Source organism: Camponotus vicinus, unplaced genomic scaffold (genome assembly GCF_025532165.1).
Source record: "Camponotus vicinus isolate PSW18456_S1 unplaced genomic scaffold, iyCamVici1.0 SCAF_3, whole genome shotgun sequence".
NCBI classification, from domain to species: Eukaryota; Metazoa; Arthropoda; class Insecta; order Hymenoptera; family Formicidae; genus Camponotus; species Camponotus vicinus.
In genome coordinates, this window is record NW_028141967.1 from 24,914,021 (window position 1) to 24,931,059 (window position 17,039).

Below are 17,039 nucleotides of genomic sequence, written 5' to 3' on the forward strand. Positions count from 1 at the left end.
CAAGTTGCTGCTGCGCGCGCAACTTTAGAGATGCGTACGCATCGTGCATGCCCGGTTAGAATAACGTAACGGATGTAGCGGCTATGTAGCCTTACAAATGGACGAAATGCATGGAAAGATTGAAACATGGAAAAGATTAATACATTTAGAGAAATTGCGATATGTATTGGAGGATATTCAGGTATGGTTCCTCGTTTATCGTGTTTATCTATAAACACATGACTCACTTTTCATAATAATTTTAGATGAACATTCGTGCGCGACCCGACAACAAATCGAACGAGAATATTTTTAAATTGCTGTTACCCTTGCATCATATAGCAGACAAATGTCGCACAGCGGACAATCCAAACTGTGAAACTGGAAAGGAAATAGCTGAATTAACTAAACTGCTTTGCTCATTATTAACTAATGTACCTGATGGCAACAAGTTTGCTAAAGTTTTATTTAAAATTGTTCATTGTTTGCTCTCTTTAAATCTGTATAAGGATGCAGCAGATGTCTGTTGTTATCTGCAGCCTGGCAAGTTGTATAATCCTCAAGATAATACTATGAATCTTTTGACAAAAGTATTATCTTTATGGCATATTTCTGCAAAAAATTTATATCTGACTTTTACCACTGAATCTTTTAATATAGAAAACTACAACAGTTTAAAAAGTTTCATAAGATATGAAATTAAAATGACTCAAATTGCATATAAAAATTATACAAACCAATTAATTGACGCAATAAGCAAACATTTAGATAAAATAATATCAGTTGACAAAGAAAATAAGTATTTTGATGACTTTTACAAATATATATTGGAATATTTAAAAAAAACACAGTTGCATTTAGATAAAGATGAAAAATATGTCATATATTGTCATATACTTCGTATCATATGTCATGTAATATGTAGGACTATCAACATGACTAATATTGAATGTACAGTGAAAATATTTAATGAATTTTTCAGTTATTTCAATACTGTTTTAGCAGATGATCAAGAATGTTATCAGTGCTTTGAACAATTTCAAAGATTTTGTACAACATTTTTAGTACCAATGGAGAATCTTGTATGTAACGGTGCCAAAAATATACAAGATATTGTTTCTTGTCAGTTAAACATTATGAAAAAATATGGTGAAACAGAATGCCTGAAATGGAATGCGTTGTTTATTGGAGAAATAGTTGAACCTATGTTTAAATATTGGGAAGTATGCATAGAAACTGACAAACATGTATTAAAGCAATTGCTTGATACTGGCATTTTATTGGAAACAATGAACTTATTTTTACATATAGATACGAATAAATTTTATACTAAAAAAGTGTCAGTTGAATGCAAGTGGTGCCTAAATAAAACAGTATGTACAGTTAAGAGGGATTTATATAACTCTATAATAATGAAATATAAATGTGCCAGTTTATTATGCAAATATCACGTCAAAGATATGCCGAAAAAAATGTGCATTCTTGCTAGAGCAACCTTAGAGCAAAATGTCAAATGGATTACACATGAAGTGGAAGAGAGCAAGTGTAAACGCTGGATGCATTTGTGGAATATTTGTCGTACTTTAATTTATAATATGAGCAGATTATCAGAGCATGTTTATGAAGAAACCACACGTTTATACTCCTTCTTATGTCGTTCTATTTTTCAATTTCAAAAAATTGAATCAAATGCCGAAGACCTTGAAAATATTATTCCCTTGGCAGTATACAACCTAAGTGCCTTGCATATAAAGAATGGTATGTATAAAGAAGCCATAACTGCATCTGCATTGAATGCCTTATTAACTTATGAACAATCAAATAAGAAAGCTTTTCATGTATGGACGATTATTAAAAAAAATGTTTCTGAGAAAATTGCGCAATTAACTATACTCGACTGCCTGAAAAATGATGAAGCCAAGATAAAGAATGAAATAGGCTTATCAATTGATATTTCCAAATATAATCTTATTAAGTTATGCTCATATGAAGCAAAAAGTTTGTTGGAAAAGAGCATTCCATTTACCAATGGTGTGTCGGCAATTTTAGACAAACTTAGAAAATTAAAGCCAAGTAATTGCCAATATGCACATGTGATACAATTATTAGGATATTATTTGTTAGGTTTTGAACATGATAGCTCCATTCTTACATATCATGAACAAATTATATCTGATTTGAAGCAGGACAAGTCAAATTCTGTGGCTCTTTTGTGCTTGGAGGCAAACTTAAATTTTTTTACATTTGTGGAGGAATTGCATATGATGAATAAGCAAACTCAAGTGGAAATGGAAAATACAAAATTTGCTCTTTATGCTCCCGAGCTACCAGAACTTGTCGAAACTAAATCTCCAAATATAGTTCCTGCTTACACTATGATAAATGTTAAAAAAGCTTCCAGCCTTATGCTAAGTTTACAAGAATGTTTAAAAAAATGGAAGCAATTGTTTAAATATAATATAGTAAGTTATGAATGAGTATTTAGTATATGTTAGAAACAACATTAAAATTAAAATTTTTAAGAGTTCAAAGTAAAGTAAAATAAATAATGTGAATAAAAATTTTATTGTCAACAGAAAGATATTGTCAAGAATTGGGAACCAACTCTCGTACTTCGCATATTAATAACAGCTGGTGAATATTCTCGATTATATCGTTATGAAGAATGTGAAATTGAAGCATGGACGTTAGCATATAGATTAGCATCAGAAATCGATGATTGTCATGCAATTATTTATGGTATTGATTTATTTATTTATATTAGAGTAATTAAGAGAATATTATGTGTTCTTAGTAAGTTAATATAAATTTTATTATAGTCACAGCTCGTTGTATTTCATTGAAACAAATTAATTACAATTGGATTGATGTTGCTAAGCAATATGCCATAAAGCACAAAAATTCCAAGGATAAAAGTATAACCGATACCATTGCTATGTTTTGGATAAGCTTGGCAGATCTCTATTTTGAATGTGAGGAGGTGAGACAATAATGAAAACATACAAATATTTTTAACTAAATATAAATATATGTATATGATTGTGTGATGTCCATTTTTTAGTATGATAATGCTAAGCAGTTACTCACTGAAGCTAGAAACCTACCAGGAATTTCATTTTTTGGTAATACATCTGTATATTTGCTAAGCTTAGATGTTATTATACGCAATAACAGTTTGTATAATATGCAACACGAGAATTACGCTTCATACATCGTGGAGAGTCTGTTTACATCCAGATGTTTAAATCAAGATCTATTGACGGAAAAATGTAATTACAAATAATAAAATTACTTGCATCTTTATTTAATTTTAAGTGAAACATACACACAAAAGTTAAACTCTATGTGATATTGTTATTGTTATTCTTTTTTAGGGACAAACCAGGCGGATTATCTTTTCAGTTATGATGTGGTTTTCACTACGACGGTTAATTTATCCATGAGAATAAATAGTTTATTATCCTTTCGTGGAATTAGCCCAGATTTAGTGCGACATTTAAAGTCAGCACAGAGCTTGGGCGCAGTACTTCGTGTCGCCGAATTGTTGAAATCACTGTGTTATATCGATCTATCGCGTTCACAATTAGACGATTGCGAAGTGAAACTGCAAGGTCTTGAGCACATGTTGGGCCTCGAGATAGTTCAGTCGTCGAATGTTAAACCCGTCGAACAAACGTCTGCTTATCTCACCGTGACCCCTACAAAGATTGTGAATGATCCTATCAGAGATACACCTCAGCACAGCGCCTCGCCAATACTCGGCAAAAGAGTTTTCAGCTTGCCGCAATTCACGCTGCATACAGAATGCAATTGCTACATGTGCGACAATGTATCATATCAATATTTAGTGTTTGCCACCGCCTATATCAGAGCACAACTATACGCCTTGCAAAATCAAGTCGCAATAGCGCTCGATCACTTTTACGGTGCTTTTGAAATAAGGCAGAGACTGTTCAAAGAAGAGGAGTCGGTTCTGTTCGAAAACTGGCCTGATAATGAAACCGGCGTGAAGCGATTTTCTTGGCAAACACGATTCTATATCATCGATTATATTCATTTATTGATCGATTTCTGTTATTTTCTGAAAACAAATGTACCATCGAGGCAACAGAATGCGTTTGATATCGCCAATTTAGCGATCGATATATGTCACAAATATAAATTAGAAGGACATCCCGTCTACATGTCGGCTAAAGAATTAGCGTTGGATAATGATTTTCAATCAATATTGGAATTTTTAGATTGTTCAAGTATGTATATTGCTTAACATGTAACATTTTCTCTATCAGGATCTAACTTTGAGGATTTTTTATAAAACGACTTATCTGTTGCAGCATTTACAGTCCCGCAGCCACATGACATTGATGTAATTAGGTACACAAAAGCTTCGACTGACTCGAACGTTTGTGTTACGCCATCCGCTCAGAATCATCATCCCAAAAAACCTCTTTCGATCCGACGTAGAAGGAGTCCAGTAGCTTTGAAAGTAGCTAAAATCAATATAATTTGGAGTGACGATGAAGATGACGATAGCTTGTCACCACCATTAACTACGCGCTCAACTAGAAAATCAAAGATTACAGGTGCAAAGTTAGCGACGAGAAAAAATTTGGAAGAAGACTTGTCCGATGACGATAATTCAAATATAAAAGATTCTACACCGAAAAAAACAAAATTGGAACATGATCTAAATGGAGGAGATAGTACACAGAAAAAATCGACAAAAGATATTATAATTAAAGTAGCGCCTTTAGTTCCAGATATTTCAGAAGCCTTGATGGATTTGATAGACAAATCAGATGTACCTGCTACAATGGAAAACATTGATGAATTGATAAAAAAAGTGGAAAGTCTCAAAATTAACTCTAGAAAAAGGAGAATGAATCTTAGAGATAAAACAAAATTAACAGTTGCTGATCATAATAAAAATGTAAATCAAGCCCTTGAGTTACTGAAAGATATAGCTATAAATGAAAAGGCAGATGAAAATATTGATCCTCTTACACCAACAAAAATCGATAAACAGATACAAGATCAGAAGACTCCACAATCTGAAAGGAAATTTTTTAAAACTGGAATATTGAAAAAATATGAAGATGTAAAATTAAATATAAATAATGAAACGCACAATATAAGAACAAGATCCAGTCTTAGGAAAGCTAAAGAGAAACTATGATAGAGATACTGTAAAAACTGTGTATCTTTCAAAATTTTGTAAAACACAATGACTGTATATTTCATAACAAAAAATTGAATTATTATTTTTATACAAGGAATATATCAAAGATGTAAAAATATGAAAAATGTATTTAATTTAGACGATTATAGATTTCACATGTATTTATTTCTAATTCTAGGATAAAAATTAAATTTAAAGATTCTATTTTAGCCTTTTATTACATACTTAATAAATAAAATGATTTTGTTCTGCAATTAAATATTTTTTCAATTATAAACTCATTCGATATTTTCGACACTATTTCATGTTTTTCATCTTATCGTATTTATTATTATTCTTAACACAAGTATCACACAAGTTTTTATTATAACATAGCAATCAACGTCTTATAACATACCTAACATAAAAACTGTGGCGTTGTAAAGGAAATTAACATGTAGATATGTTTACATGCATATTATACAATATTGTTTTGTAGTGTAGAAAGTAACAAAACTATTAGATATTTTAGTAAATTGATTTGATAGATCGATTGTATGGATTATCGTGTGTTAAATTTAAGATTTTCTTTGATTTCTTTGATTTGCTTTTTGAACTGTTTTCAGAATATTACATGAAAGAAAATTAATTTCTCGTTTTATACAAGTATAATACATTAACACATGAAATTAAAAAATTCAGAAAAAAATCCCAATTATAGAATAAACACAATTTATCACATAATAGTAAAGAGAGTAATAATATAATCAATATAGAAAAATGTGTCATAGAACATTTCACAGAATGAGGCCACTTTTTTGCTTGTAATGAATTGTGTCATGCAAATATGGACATAGGAGCTTTTTCTGTTTTTCTTGCGTATAAAAATAACAAAGTTATAATAATCAGAATAATCACAGTCTATAAATGGCTATGATGATAATTCTAAAGCCGTGAAACATTCGTTGTTTATATCATGTTTAAGACTTAAAATCTTTGCTTCTTCCTGCGTCTTAGCCAATTCCATTAGTGCCAGAGCACCTAGCCATTTCTTATTGTCTTCCTGTATCGGTGACTTGGTTATATTGTTCTCTGTCTTAATATCAATTATTTTCTCATCTGTTTTATCAACATTCGTTACGGTAGGTATTGTTGAAACGATCTCTACTTTGTTGCTGCTTGAACTACCAGCCAACATTAACACTGTTGGTCTAGTTTCGTTTTCACTGATGTGAAAATTGGTTGATGTATCTTGATTCACTATCTCTTTATAAGTAGAGATGTGATCTGTGTAGTCGACATGAATCAATTCGGAATTTTCAGTGTTTGCAATGTATTCATTAATACTAGTTTTAAAAATACTCTGATTACTTGGCAAGGTACTTGGTGACTCTAAACAATTCCAATCGTTTAAAGAATCGTCAATCTTATATAGATGCTTCTCCGCTGTTTTTGAAGACTCATTATTCTGATTCATGTCCCATATTTGAGAAGAGACATAAGAAGATTCCAATTGTGCATTTTGAATTATTAGTTCGTTGTCCATATTCGATATAGATGTATTATTGTCCGCGACAGAATTGTCTTGAATGAGTGACGTGTACCAATGTAACTCGGATGATTCCGTGGATCCATTCAGACTCTGCTTCTCATCAATTTTGTATACAGAGGTTGCACCGTTAGATCTAACTTCCCCGTTTAAATCTAACTGTGCTTGTTCTAAGCAAGCGTATCGCAGCCATCGCTTCTTTGGTTGTAGTCTATCCAAGGGCCTTCTCAATGGCGTATTCGCCAACTTGGCATTTGTTGCTTCTTCGTCTTCGGATGTTTGCAGTATTGCGCAGCATGTTCCTGTCGGATCTTCATCTTGGCTTTCTTCCTGACTATCTTGACTCTCACTACAGTATAGGCGTTGACTTGGTGGTTTGCGATCGAGATTTTCTTGCTCTCCTGCCATATCCATCATCAGGCCTTTTCTAGATTTTATCCTTTTGTGATTCTCGGCGGTGCTCTTCCACGTCTTTTTCTTTCGTTCATTCTTCCCAGTTGGTGTTCTTTCCTCCCGTTCCCTCGACATCTTGTAACGCTCCAACCATCGAGTAACATCGTGCGGCAATTCCATATTTTCAGATACTGGTTTTAATACAAAATCATCCGATCTTGTTAAATTTGCATAAGGATGTTCAGGGCAATGTCTATTGGCATGAGTAAATCTCGTTTCACAGCCTGGCTCGGTACATAAAAATGGTTTCTCTCCTGTATGTAGTCGTTGGTGAGTCTTTAATTGTCCCGATTGAGTAAAAGCCTTTGTGCAGCCAGGATAATCGCATAAATATGGACGTTCTCCTGTAATTATAAATTTTTTAAAGTTATAACATATATTAAATTCATATATTATATAATGTAATATAAAAATGAGTCATTTATAACACTTAATAAACTACAAATTAATGTAGAATCCAGTAAGCAAAAACAATTGTTTTAGAAAGTTTTTAACATCATTAATATAGCTTATAATTTTCGATATAATAATGAAATATAGTAATGAAACAAGAAAAAAACTACATTATCTATACATACTCACACAGCACAAAACATTGTAGCAATATTGCAGTAATATTGCAATCAATGTTGCTGCAATGTTACAATAACAATAATATTGCTGCAATATTCTGTGCTGTATGGGTATACATTTAGCACTTTACGGATATTGGTTTCCTTCAATTAATCCCGGAATCACAAAAAAATGAAAAGAAAATTATATTAAAAGAATACAATATATCATAAACAAGACAATACGTATTTTCGAGAAACAAATTTAAACACGACGCACGGATGATCGAAAAGCCGAAAAGCGTCGCTGTATCCTCTTTTTGTTGACCATAGACAAAGACCGCGTGTCGTAACGGATCGCGCGTGCACGTTCCTCCCCCTCTCACCCTCTCTCTGTCTCGCAGCCGCAAATATTAAAATCCGCGCGCAACTCGCACGCCGACGCGGTCGCCGCGTCGTAATTTCGCGCGCAATCGGCGAACATTGGCCATGCAGTGGAATCGTACGCGTGCACGCGTTACGCCGAGAGTGAGACATGCGAGGCGAGCCATTTAAGTATTTAAAGCGCGGCATGATGGCCGATTGGCGGGACGCGAACACGCGAGAGAGAGACGGACGGCGAGCGGTGGACACGCGACACGCGCGTCGCGCGACGTTTTCTCGCGATCGTTGAATAAAGTCGCGTGGACTTTGAGTGGCGAGGGCTCCGGACGAGCGAACGGCAACGTTCCCGATAGCGCCGAGCCTGGGACGGTGCTCCGGGACGGCGCGATCTCTAGTTAATCACCGGTGTGGGTGCGCAGATGCGCCTGCAGACTCTTCTCACGCGGGAACACTCGGCTGCAGTATTTGCACTTGATGTTGCTCGGCGACGTGCTCCCCTGCATCATGAGGTCCGTGAGAGCGTCGGCGCGCGGCCGACCGCGACGGTGGCTCTCGAACCCGACGCCTTCCCGGTGGCTCCTGGACCCGACGCCGCCGCCCGTACCCGCGCCGTGCTCCCTGTACTCGGGCGAGGAACACGAGCTGCCCGGACTGAGATTCACGCGCGCCTCCTCGCCCCAGTTCCACGGGTAGAACGTGTCGCAGGGACTGCGCTCCAACGCCTCCACCGACGGCCGCGACTCCCGTTTCGGCGTGCGCAGTTCCATGATGCACTCGCTTTCTCACTCACTCGGCCCAACGCCGCCACCTCTTTCACCGCGCGGATAACCGCTCTCGACCGGTTGGCTGACACGAGCGACCTCTTTGCCGCCGCGCGCGGTACGCGTGCCGCGTGCAACGTGCAACTGGTAAACCGCCAAAATACGCACGCATACGCGCGACCGCGACCGCGCGAGTCGAGGGAAATGGCCGACGCGTGCGCGCGCATCCGCCACGGCTTATTCAACCGCGTGCGCGAGCCAAGGATGAACGGAATAAGCGAACATGCTACGCGCGAGATGACTCCTCGAGATAGGAAGCTTTCCACAATTTTTTTTCCTCTTTATTAAAATGTCACGCTCTGTATATACACGTGTATGCACGTGCAAATACGCGTTGCACGTGCGATGGTCTTGTTACGTTTCGAGAGGAAATACGCCATGTTAAGCCGGGTCTACATTGGTCGTAGCATAAGGTTGTAAGGCCGTAGTCGTAAGAAATTGACCAATCACAGTTGATTATTCTCCTGAACTTCAACTGGGATTGGTCAATTTTTTACGACTACGACCTTACAACCTTACAATACGACCAATGTAGACCCGGCTTTAATGTCACAAGACACCACCGACCAATCGAAAAGCTCGATAGCTTTAGGCTGAAGTCCCATGGAGCGGAAATATTCAGCGGAACGGAATGCGCGGAGCCAACGCGGCCAATCACAGCCATAGAAAAAGCACCGCAAAAAAAACGGAATGGCTGTGATTGGTCGCCCTGGCTCCGCACTTTCCGTTCCGCTGAATATTTCCGCTCCATGGGACGCCGGCCTTAGGATGGTATCCACAGCACGGCAAGCTTCGTCGGATGTATCGATTGGCTGCTATTGATAGAGACTTTAAAAATTCCCTATCCGAGAGCCAATTGGCATGTTGGAAAAATTCGTCGCGCGACAAAAAGGTATCATTCCTAAGCATCCGATTGGTCGATTCTCTCATCTTGTCTCCCTTTTACTACGAGCGGTTGCAGATTTTCAACATTTCTTTATCAAAATATATAATAAATTACTTATATAATAAATATTAATGTGAATCAAGTGTTGTACGAATTAAGATTTTAATTCGATTCGTCATAATTTAAGCGCGCAATTTAAGTGAGTTGTGAAATTGTCATCGCGCGCAAAATCCACGTCAATTCTGATTGAACGCCATCATTTTTCTACATTTTGAATGATGCGATCGAGAATCGCCATCGTCCGCGATGTCGACGAACGTTAGCCGCGACTTTTTACAAGCTTCAAACGCGCCGAATCGTGCATTTTACCGGCATCTTTCGTGGCGCTTCTCGGTGGAAATCGCGCGACTTCCCGGCGACTTTTGAACAATTGAGAGTCTCTTCGACGCCGGCTCATTCATCGTCGTCGCACTCGAGCCGGATGAAAATTTCCGGCGCGATTTTTAACGCCTCGTCTGACGCGAAAAATGAATCATTCGATAAAAGGCTAATATTTCTGAAAACGACTTGGTTTCCTAAATACTGGCGAGGGAGATGGCGCGCTAGACTGCTGCAAGGCGATTAAGCGATCCCTCCCCTCTCCGTATCGTGCCCTAGCGGGATAGACCTAGACCTCGTGGTGGACTGAGCACTGCGATTTCGGCCATATTGGATAGTGAATGTCTGAACTCACACAAGGGCTCGAGAGTAGCCGAAAAGCTCCACAAAATCCTCGACGACGTGAGGATACACATTCAAGATGGAAAACGAGTACACCGTCACGGTCAGGAATAAGTTCCTGCTCGCGCTCGACGAGACCGAGGATCCTCTCGAGGTGTTAAAAGTGAAGGAACTCGAGAAAGAGGCGAAGAAGAAAGAGAGGATCTCCGAAAAGGAGAATAAAAGCAAGCAGCAGCAGCAACAGCAGCAGCAGCAGCAGCAGCAGGACGGCCAAAAGTCCGCCAACAACAAGACGCCGAAGAGCCGCGTCATCAAGGATGCCCAGCAGCCGCCGTCCAAGACGCAGGATCCTAAAAAGGATCAAGGTTAGTCCCGGTTCTCTCCCTCGCCTCTCCGGCGCCTCGCGCGCGTCATGGCCGTCGATTCGTTCCTCGTGCTCGGCCCATGTGCTCGCCCGTCTCTCCCACGATATCCTCGGGAATCCTCGCGATCGCCTTCTCCCGCCCCCCCCGGCGCCTCCCGCGCGCGTCTTCTCGATCGATCGTTCGTTGAATTTCAGCGAAGCGGCGTGTCCGCGATAGCGACCAGCGGGCATCGCTCGGCTCCATCGGCGACCGCGTGCGCCGCGCCGGGCCGATATTTTCTAAAAATGATTTAAAAATAGGCCCTCCCGCACCTACCTATTCCACTCGACGGTCTTATATGACTCGGAGGCGGCTACGAGCCGAATCGTGTGCGCCCCGAGACTTTTTACTACCGTGGAATATTTTTTTGATTGAGAGATTCGCGAGGCACGGACTCTCTTCTATCTACCATCTCTTTTCCAAGTTCGTCCACGATGTCCGTCTTCAATGAGATTGTGAGATTACACAGGCACAATTGTATATCTTTTGTGTCCGTGCAATGGAGTTTTATAATTTTGAATGATATTTTTTATATATATAATATTTATGGATAACAATATGAACAATGGATATAGTCGATTTTTATTGTGCACTTTGGAAATGTTTGTATGCTCGTTGATTTTAAGATGCAATAGGTATTAATCTTTAGATATTATTATTTATGAGATTCTTTGGATATTATTATTTATCTTGAAATTATTTATTAACTTAAAAAATATATAAGAGATTTGAAAAGATTTTTCAATTAAAGTTTTTGTACAATTAAGCAGGTGAATCTTTATCGGCAAATCATAAATTATATCTATTATATTTATAATATAATAAATAATAAATTTATATTTATCTCTTAGAATATATTTATCTTTTTCAAGTACAAACTTTTAGAATTTTTTTCTCCGCTTTTCTCTCTTATTAAAGTTTTTATATAAAGTAGATATTTTCCCTATATAAAGTACATATAATTTAATATTTTATAAATAAATACACAATCTAGATATTAAAATAATTTATATTAAAATTATGCAACATGCGATAAAATACATTTGTGTTAGAAGTAAATATTTTAATTTAAAAAAAAAATACTTATTTACAAAGAAAAAATTCTATATTTAAATGCTTTGTATATTAATATTTCAGTCGAGAAAAAATCAGTCCAACCAAGGACAAGTGGTGGTGATCGCAATGTAAAGTTCTCCAATGAATCCAGAGAAGAGCGTAATAACAGACGTAATCGTGAAGAAGGAGAAAAACCACGAGGGCAAGGAGAGTTCAGGAGGGGTCCTCCTAGGTTAGTTTCTATAAAACAAGCAGTAAATATTATACGATTGTAGTTTAGATGTTTGGCCACTCTATTCTAAATTATTCACATTATGCAAAAAGTTTAAATCTTTCATTTAGAAAAAAAATTTATATATATAAATTATGTAATTGCAATATATTAGCAATATCTTTTGATCAAATGTTAACAGAACAATATATTTTATGTATATTGTATATAATTGAAACAAAATATATTTATTAATGTAGATATTTGATATCCAGATGTGAATCTGAAATGTCTGCAATAATAATAATAATTATGTTTCAGTGAAAATCGCGAACCGCGAGAATTCAGGAATTCGAGTGAGACTCAACGCACTGAATACGGGGAGCGCCGTGGCCGTGGTGGTATGCGTGGTATGGGTCGCGGACGTGGTGGCCCACGTGGACGTGTTGGTTTCGATAATCGCGGTAAACGCGAATTCGATCGCCAGTCCGGTTCCGATAAAACGTAAGTTTCGAAATATATGCGATGCACATGCATATACATACAGAGAGAGAGAGAGAGAGACAAAGCATACTCGGATAGCTATCATACGTATCTTTATATGATAATGTTCGCCTCGAGGTTAGCGTGTGCACCATATATCAAGATAGTAATTATAGTCAACACCAAGTTATTTTTAAAGCACCAGTAAACAGGAATATTTCTATTCTCATTGCTTTATATGCTGAATTCTTAATTTTATTTTGTTTAATCGTATTAATATTTGATTTTATTCATTTTAATCATTCCAATTTTAATCATTCTAATTTTATATACAATATAGTAAATAGCTTCTCTCAAATATCTCTATTCTGTTACATGAATTTGTTAATTATATAAATAAACAAAAATCTTAATACATTTGTAACAATGTATGCATTATTAATTTTGTAATAACATTTTATATTATGCAGCTTAATTAATGTTTATGTATATTAAATCTTAAACTATTTCATTGTTTACCTATTAACAGTGGTATTAAACCGGTGGACAAGAAAGATGGTGCTGGCAGTCATAACTGGGGCACTCATAATGACGAGATTGAGTAAGTAGTTAATACTTTGAATTTCTTATGGTTAGAGCATACATACACAGCTATCATACGTATAGTTTCTTGAATCAAAAGACAACATATCTTAATTGTTATTTATTTATTTTTTTCCAGGGAAAGCCTCAATCAGGAAACTCAAGAATGGAACAATGAAAAACCAGAATCCGATCCTCAAGCACCAACTGAAGTTAAAAATGGAGAAACGGCCACGGATACGACTGTCGAAGAGAAACCGGTCGAGGAGGAAACCCGCGAACTTACTCTGGACGAATGGAAAGCTTTGCGTAGCAATCGAGCAAAGCCTCAGTACAATCTTCGAAAGGCTGGTGAAGGCGAGGACTTATCACGTTGGAAAAAGATGTACGCTCTTGAAAAGAAAAAAGAGGGTAATGAAGAGGAGGATGAGGAAGAAGAGGAGTACGACGCTGCTGCCGAGTACCCTCAGCGCGTTGGCAGACAAAAGCGTGTATTAGGTATCGAAATCCAATTTAGTGACTCGCGACGTGGTTCTGGTGGTCGTGGCCGAGGTGGCCGCGGTCGTGGCGATCGCATCAACGGACGTGGATTTGGAAATCGTGGTGCTCCTAGGGATAGCGATTCACGCGTGAGTATATTATATAATATATTATAAGTGTTTTTTTCTTTAAAAAAAGAAAAAAAAAGATTGTATAAATCATGTGTATTTTTCGTTTGCAGCCGCAAAATGAACAAAGGTCACCGCGAAGTCGTCAAAATGCTCCAAAAGTGGACGATGAGAATGACTTTCCTTCCTTGGGATAGGTAGCTTCATCTATTTACTATACAACATCCCACCATTGTCACCATCAATACATCTATTACGATAAAGCTACACTAAAAAAAAACAAATATTGCTATCAAGAATTTTGCGTTAGTGATATCATTATTAATGCATAATACACAGTACAGTTGCAGAAATGAGATACGTAATACTATCTAAAAATTCCTTTCATGGCTCGAATGCCATTGTTATATACTGGAATATATTCGTACACACAAAAAGATGTACAATGTATGAACATGAAAAAACAAATAGTTAATGATTCTTTTTTTGCACTTGTGAGGAGCCATTTTGTCAATAACTAGTCTGAGACATCGGCTAATGGATAACTCAGTCCTATACTCTTCCATCGAAATCGGTCAATATTGCAACTCGCATTCCTCTATTTTTTGTGTACAGCAAAATTTTTCTTTCTCTCGGCAACTGTATTCGATTCGGATTTAAACAGATTAAAACTGTTTCTCTCTCTTTCTCTCTTTTAGAAAAGATGCTATTTTTCAAACATGTTTGCTGGTCCGCTTAAATTTTTTGCTCTTCCTCATTCTTTTTATATATTCTTCCTGTGATCTTTTTTGAGTTCAAGATTATAACAAGTTCATGGAAGTTGTTTCCTTCTTCACAGATTATTCATCCACTGATCAATGTCTCAGATTAATTGCAAACAAATGACTTCCCATGAATACAAAAAAGAATCATTATCTCTATTTATTTCCCTTGTTCATACATCATACATTTTTTCTTTATATTCATACACATGCATATGTATGCATACATGTGCCAATATGTAACAGTGGCGTTCAAATTACAAAAAGATGTTGAAAACCGTCTGTAACTAGTCTGAGACCCATCGGAAGAAGATCTGTGAAGAAGGAAATACAACTTTCATGAACTTGTTAATAATCTTGAACTCGATTGAAAATCACGGGAAGAATATATAAGAAGATTAAGAGAGAGAGAGAGTTTAATTGGACTAGCAAACATGTTTGAATAGCATATATTTCAACTAACAGTTTCAATCTATTTAAATCCGAATTGAAGACTAGAAAAGTTACGGAAAGAAAGGAAAATTATGATGTACACAAAAAAATAGAAGAATATGAATTGCGGTATCGATTTCGATGTCGCGTTAAAGGCCTAAGGGAGGCTGGCTATAGCATCGATACGTGCGCGAACATGTATAATATCTCTTTTTAGGCGTAAATTTTAAACGCACTTTCTGTTTTATAAGTTTTATACGATATTTGGAAAAGAAGAACAGTCCTTCCTCTCGTAACCGGCAGGTTTAATCACTTGTCATGTGTAAGATGTAAGAAACTTTTAACAGGAAGGGTATATTTCTATTTAAGAAAAACACATCGTACTAGAAAACAAATCATCTCTTTAAAATATGCTAAGTTTGACTTTATATATATATGTATACATAGAAAGAGAGAGCGAGAGAGAGAAAGAGAGACTTCCCTTTCGAAACTGAAGTCGATTTGTGAGGACTATATTTAAGTAAACTTATCTTGAATATACATTGACAGTGTTTTAGGTATATATACATATATGGATATGCATATACATATATGTATTCTACGATCAATTGAAAAAAGTGAGATGGTGCGCCAGGAAGGAAGACAGAACGAATGAGTCTACACTCATTATTACGTTATACTTACGCGTTCTTATATTCTTAATTACGAACTAATATTAGTTATTTACTATATATTTGTTATACAATTAAAGAAATAATCGCAGCCAAAAGATTCACCTCTTGTTCATTATAGAGACAAAAAAAAAAAGAGAACAGGAAAACTTTATGGAACTGTTTGAAATTTAGGTACATGTGTAAATAACATTTACAATAATAAATTGTGACGATGATCGGATGTCTTGTGTGAATTCGATTAATATGGTAATTGTATCTGTGAGTAATAAGATTGGGCAAATGTATACTTTTCTCTTTTCTTCACACTTGTACAAGGGAAAAAACGTAAGTACAAAGGTATATACTACTTGAATCTTGCGCGAAAGGGAAAAGATTCTCATTTCGAGAATTTACTCGCATTGAGCCGTATTTACTATTAATTCTGGCAGCAATGTGATTGTTTTTTTTTGTCAGGTAACTGAAAATCAGTTTCATGTTTTAAAAACATTTCGATCTTTTGAATTTGCCGCCTGTACTCGTAACAAACGCCATTTCGATTGTACGGTACTAATTTCAGGTTCTAGGATTGTGTCGAATGTGCTATTCAATTTTTTATTTTTCTTGTACTACTGTGTACAAATTGCATGTAATTTTTATCAGATTATATATATAAATAGTTATATTTAGTTTTAGAATAATGTCAAATATAACCGATACGATTAAAAAGCATAAATGTATGGAATAAACTTTCGCTACAAAACAAGTAAAGCAAGATGTATACAAATCAAAGAGAGAGAAAGATGTGCGTATAAATGCATACAGAGTGTATCAAAAGTTGCACTTCTCGTTGTGTGATTTCTATATAAATCAAAAGCTAAATGAAAAATATTGATAATTATTTCTATCGTGTATGTACACGCACAAATGGTTTCTATATATAATACTATTTGTAATTAAAATAAATTTCAAACTTGACAGCTTTAAAAATGCGCGTGGAAAAGGAAGAAGAAACCTATTTTTACCAAGTAATTTTTTGAATTTTACTTTAACAAGTTATAATTTGGAGAACTTGGTACGTGTATACCTCGCTATATTTAATTTAAAAATAAATATTTTGAAAAAAGGATAAATAGAAATATAATTCTTAGACGCTAATTTTGCGAGAGGGAGGAAGTTTCAGGACTTCCTGCGTACACATGTATACGGCGAAAGAGAGATGAATGAGTAAAGAAGAAAGAGAGGCATCGATACGTGTTCTCGGGGAAGAAGAGACCAGTCGGTAAGAGAGAGAGAGAAGGGGCAAAGGGAAGAGCGGCGCATGCCATAGCCCCGTCCCCGCCCCCCTCGC

At 36.5% G+C, this 17,039-nt stretch overlaps 3 protein-coding genes across 3 annotated transcripts; 2 read left to right on the forward strand and 1 right to left on the reverse strand.

The window, feature by feature from the left end:
- The first annotated feature begins 42 nt into the window (after positions 1–42).
- Positions 43–5,358, forward strand: LOC145968193 (uncharacterized). The gene is made up of 7 exons (XM_083093508.1): positions 43–181; positions 246–2,441; positions 2,556–2,718; positions 2,799–2,959; positions 3,041–3,248; positions 3,354–4,229; positions 4,314–5,358. The coding sequence occupies exons 1-7, from the start codon at positions 98–100 to the stop codon at positions 5,153–5,155; spliced, it is 4,530 nt and encodes a 1,509-aa protein (XP_082949634.1). The 5' UTR covers positions 43–97; the 3' UTR covers positions 5,156–5,358.
- LOC145968194 (uncharacterized) lies at positions 5,332–9,048 on the reverse strand. Its single transcript, XM_083093509.1, has 2 exons — positions 8,478–9,048; positions 5,332–7,483 (listed from the first exon to the last, which is right to left on the reverse strand). Exons 1-2 carry the CDS (start codon positions 8,839–8,841, stop codon positions 6,069–6,071), a joined length of 1,779 nt encoding a protein of 592 aa, XP_082949635.1. The 5' UTR covers positions 8,842–9,048; the 3' UTR covers positions 5,332–6,068.
- Positions 9,049–10,240: 1,192 nt separating this feature from the next.
- LOC145968161 (uncharacterized) lies at positions 10,241–15,932 on the forward strand. The gene is made up of 6 exons (XM_083093445.1): positions 10,241–10,866; positions 12,043–12,193; positions 12,494–12,676; positions 13,185–13,256; positions 13,377–13,866; positions 13,959–15,932. Exons 1-6 carry the CDS (start codon positions 10,581–10,583, stop codon positions 14,040–14,042), a joined length of 1,266 nt encoding a protein of 421 aa, XP_082949571.1. The 5' UTR covers positions 10,241–10,580; the 3' UTR covers positions 14,043–15,932.
- The last annotated feature ends 1,107 nt before the right edge of the window (positions 15,933–17,039 follow it).

Bases quoted from the DNA above. Each gene is read 5' to 3' on its own strand.
- LOC145968193 (XM_083093508.1), top strand. From the start codon at position 98: ATGGACGAAATGCATGGAAAGATTGAAACATGGAAAAGATTAATACAT. The intron at 182-245 runs GTATGGTTCCTC...TAATAATTTTAG, and splicing joins ATGTATTGGAGGATATTCAG to ATGAACATTCGTGCGCGACC. The intron at 2,719-2,798 runs GTATTGATTTAT...ATTTTATTATAG, and splicing joins TTGTCATGCAATTATTTATG to TCACAGCTCGTTGTATTTCA.
- LOC145968194 (XM_083093509.1), bottom strand. From the start codon at position 8,841: ATGGAACTGCGCACGCCGAAACGGGAGTCGCGGCCGTCGGTGGAGGCG. The intron at 7,484-8,477 runs GTGATTAACTAG...TTATAATTACAG, and splicing joins GCATCTGCGCACCCACACCG to GAGAACGTCCATATTTATGC.
- LOC145968161 (XM_083093445.1), top strand. From the start codon at position 10,581: ATGGAAAACGAGTACACCGTCACGGTCAGGAATAAGTTCCTGCTCGCG. The intron at 13,257-13,376 runs GTAAGTAGTTAA...ATTTTTTTCCAG, and splicing joins ACTCATAATGACGAGATTGA to GGAAAGCCTCAATCAGGAAA. The intron at 13,867-13,958 runs GTGAGTATATTA...TTTCGTTTGCAG, and splicing joins CTAGGGATAGCGATTCACGC to CCGCAAAATGAACAAAGGTC.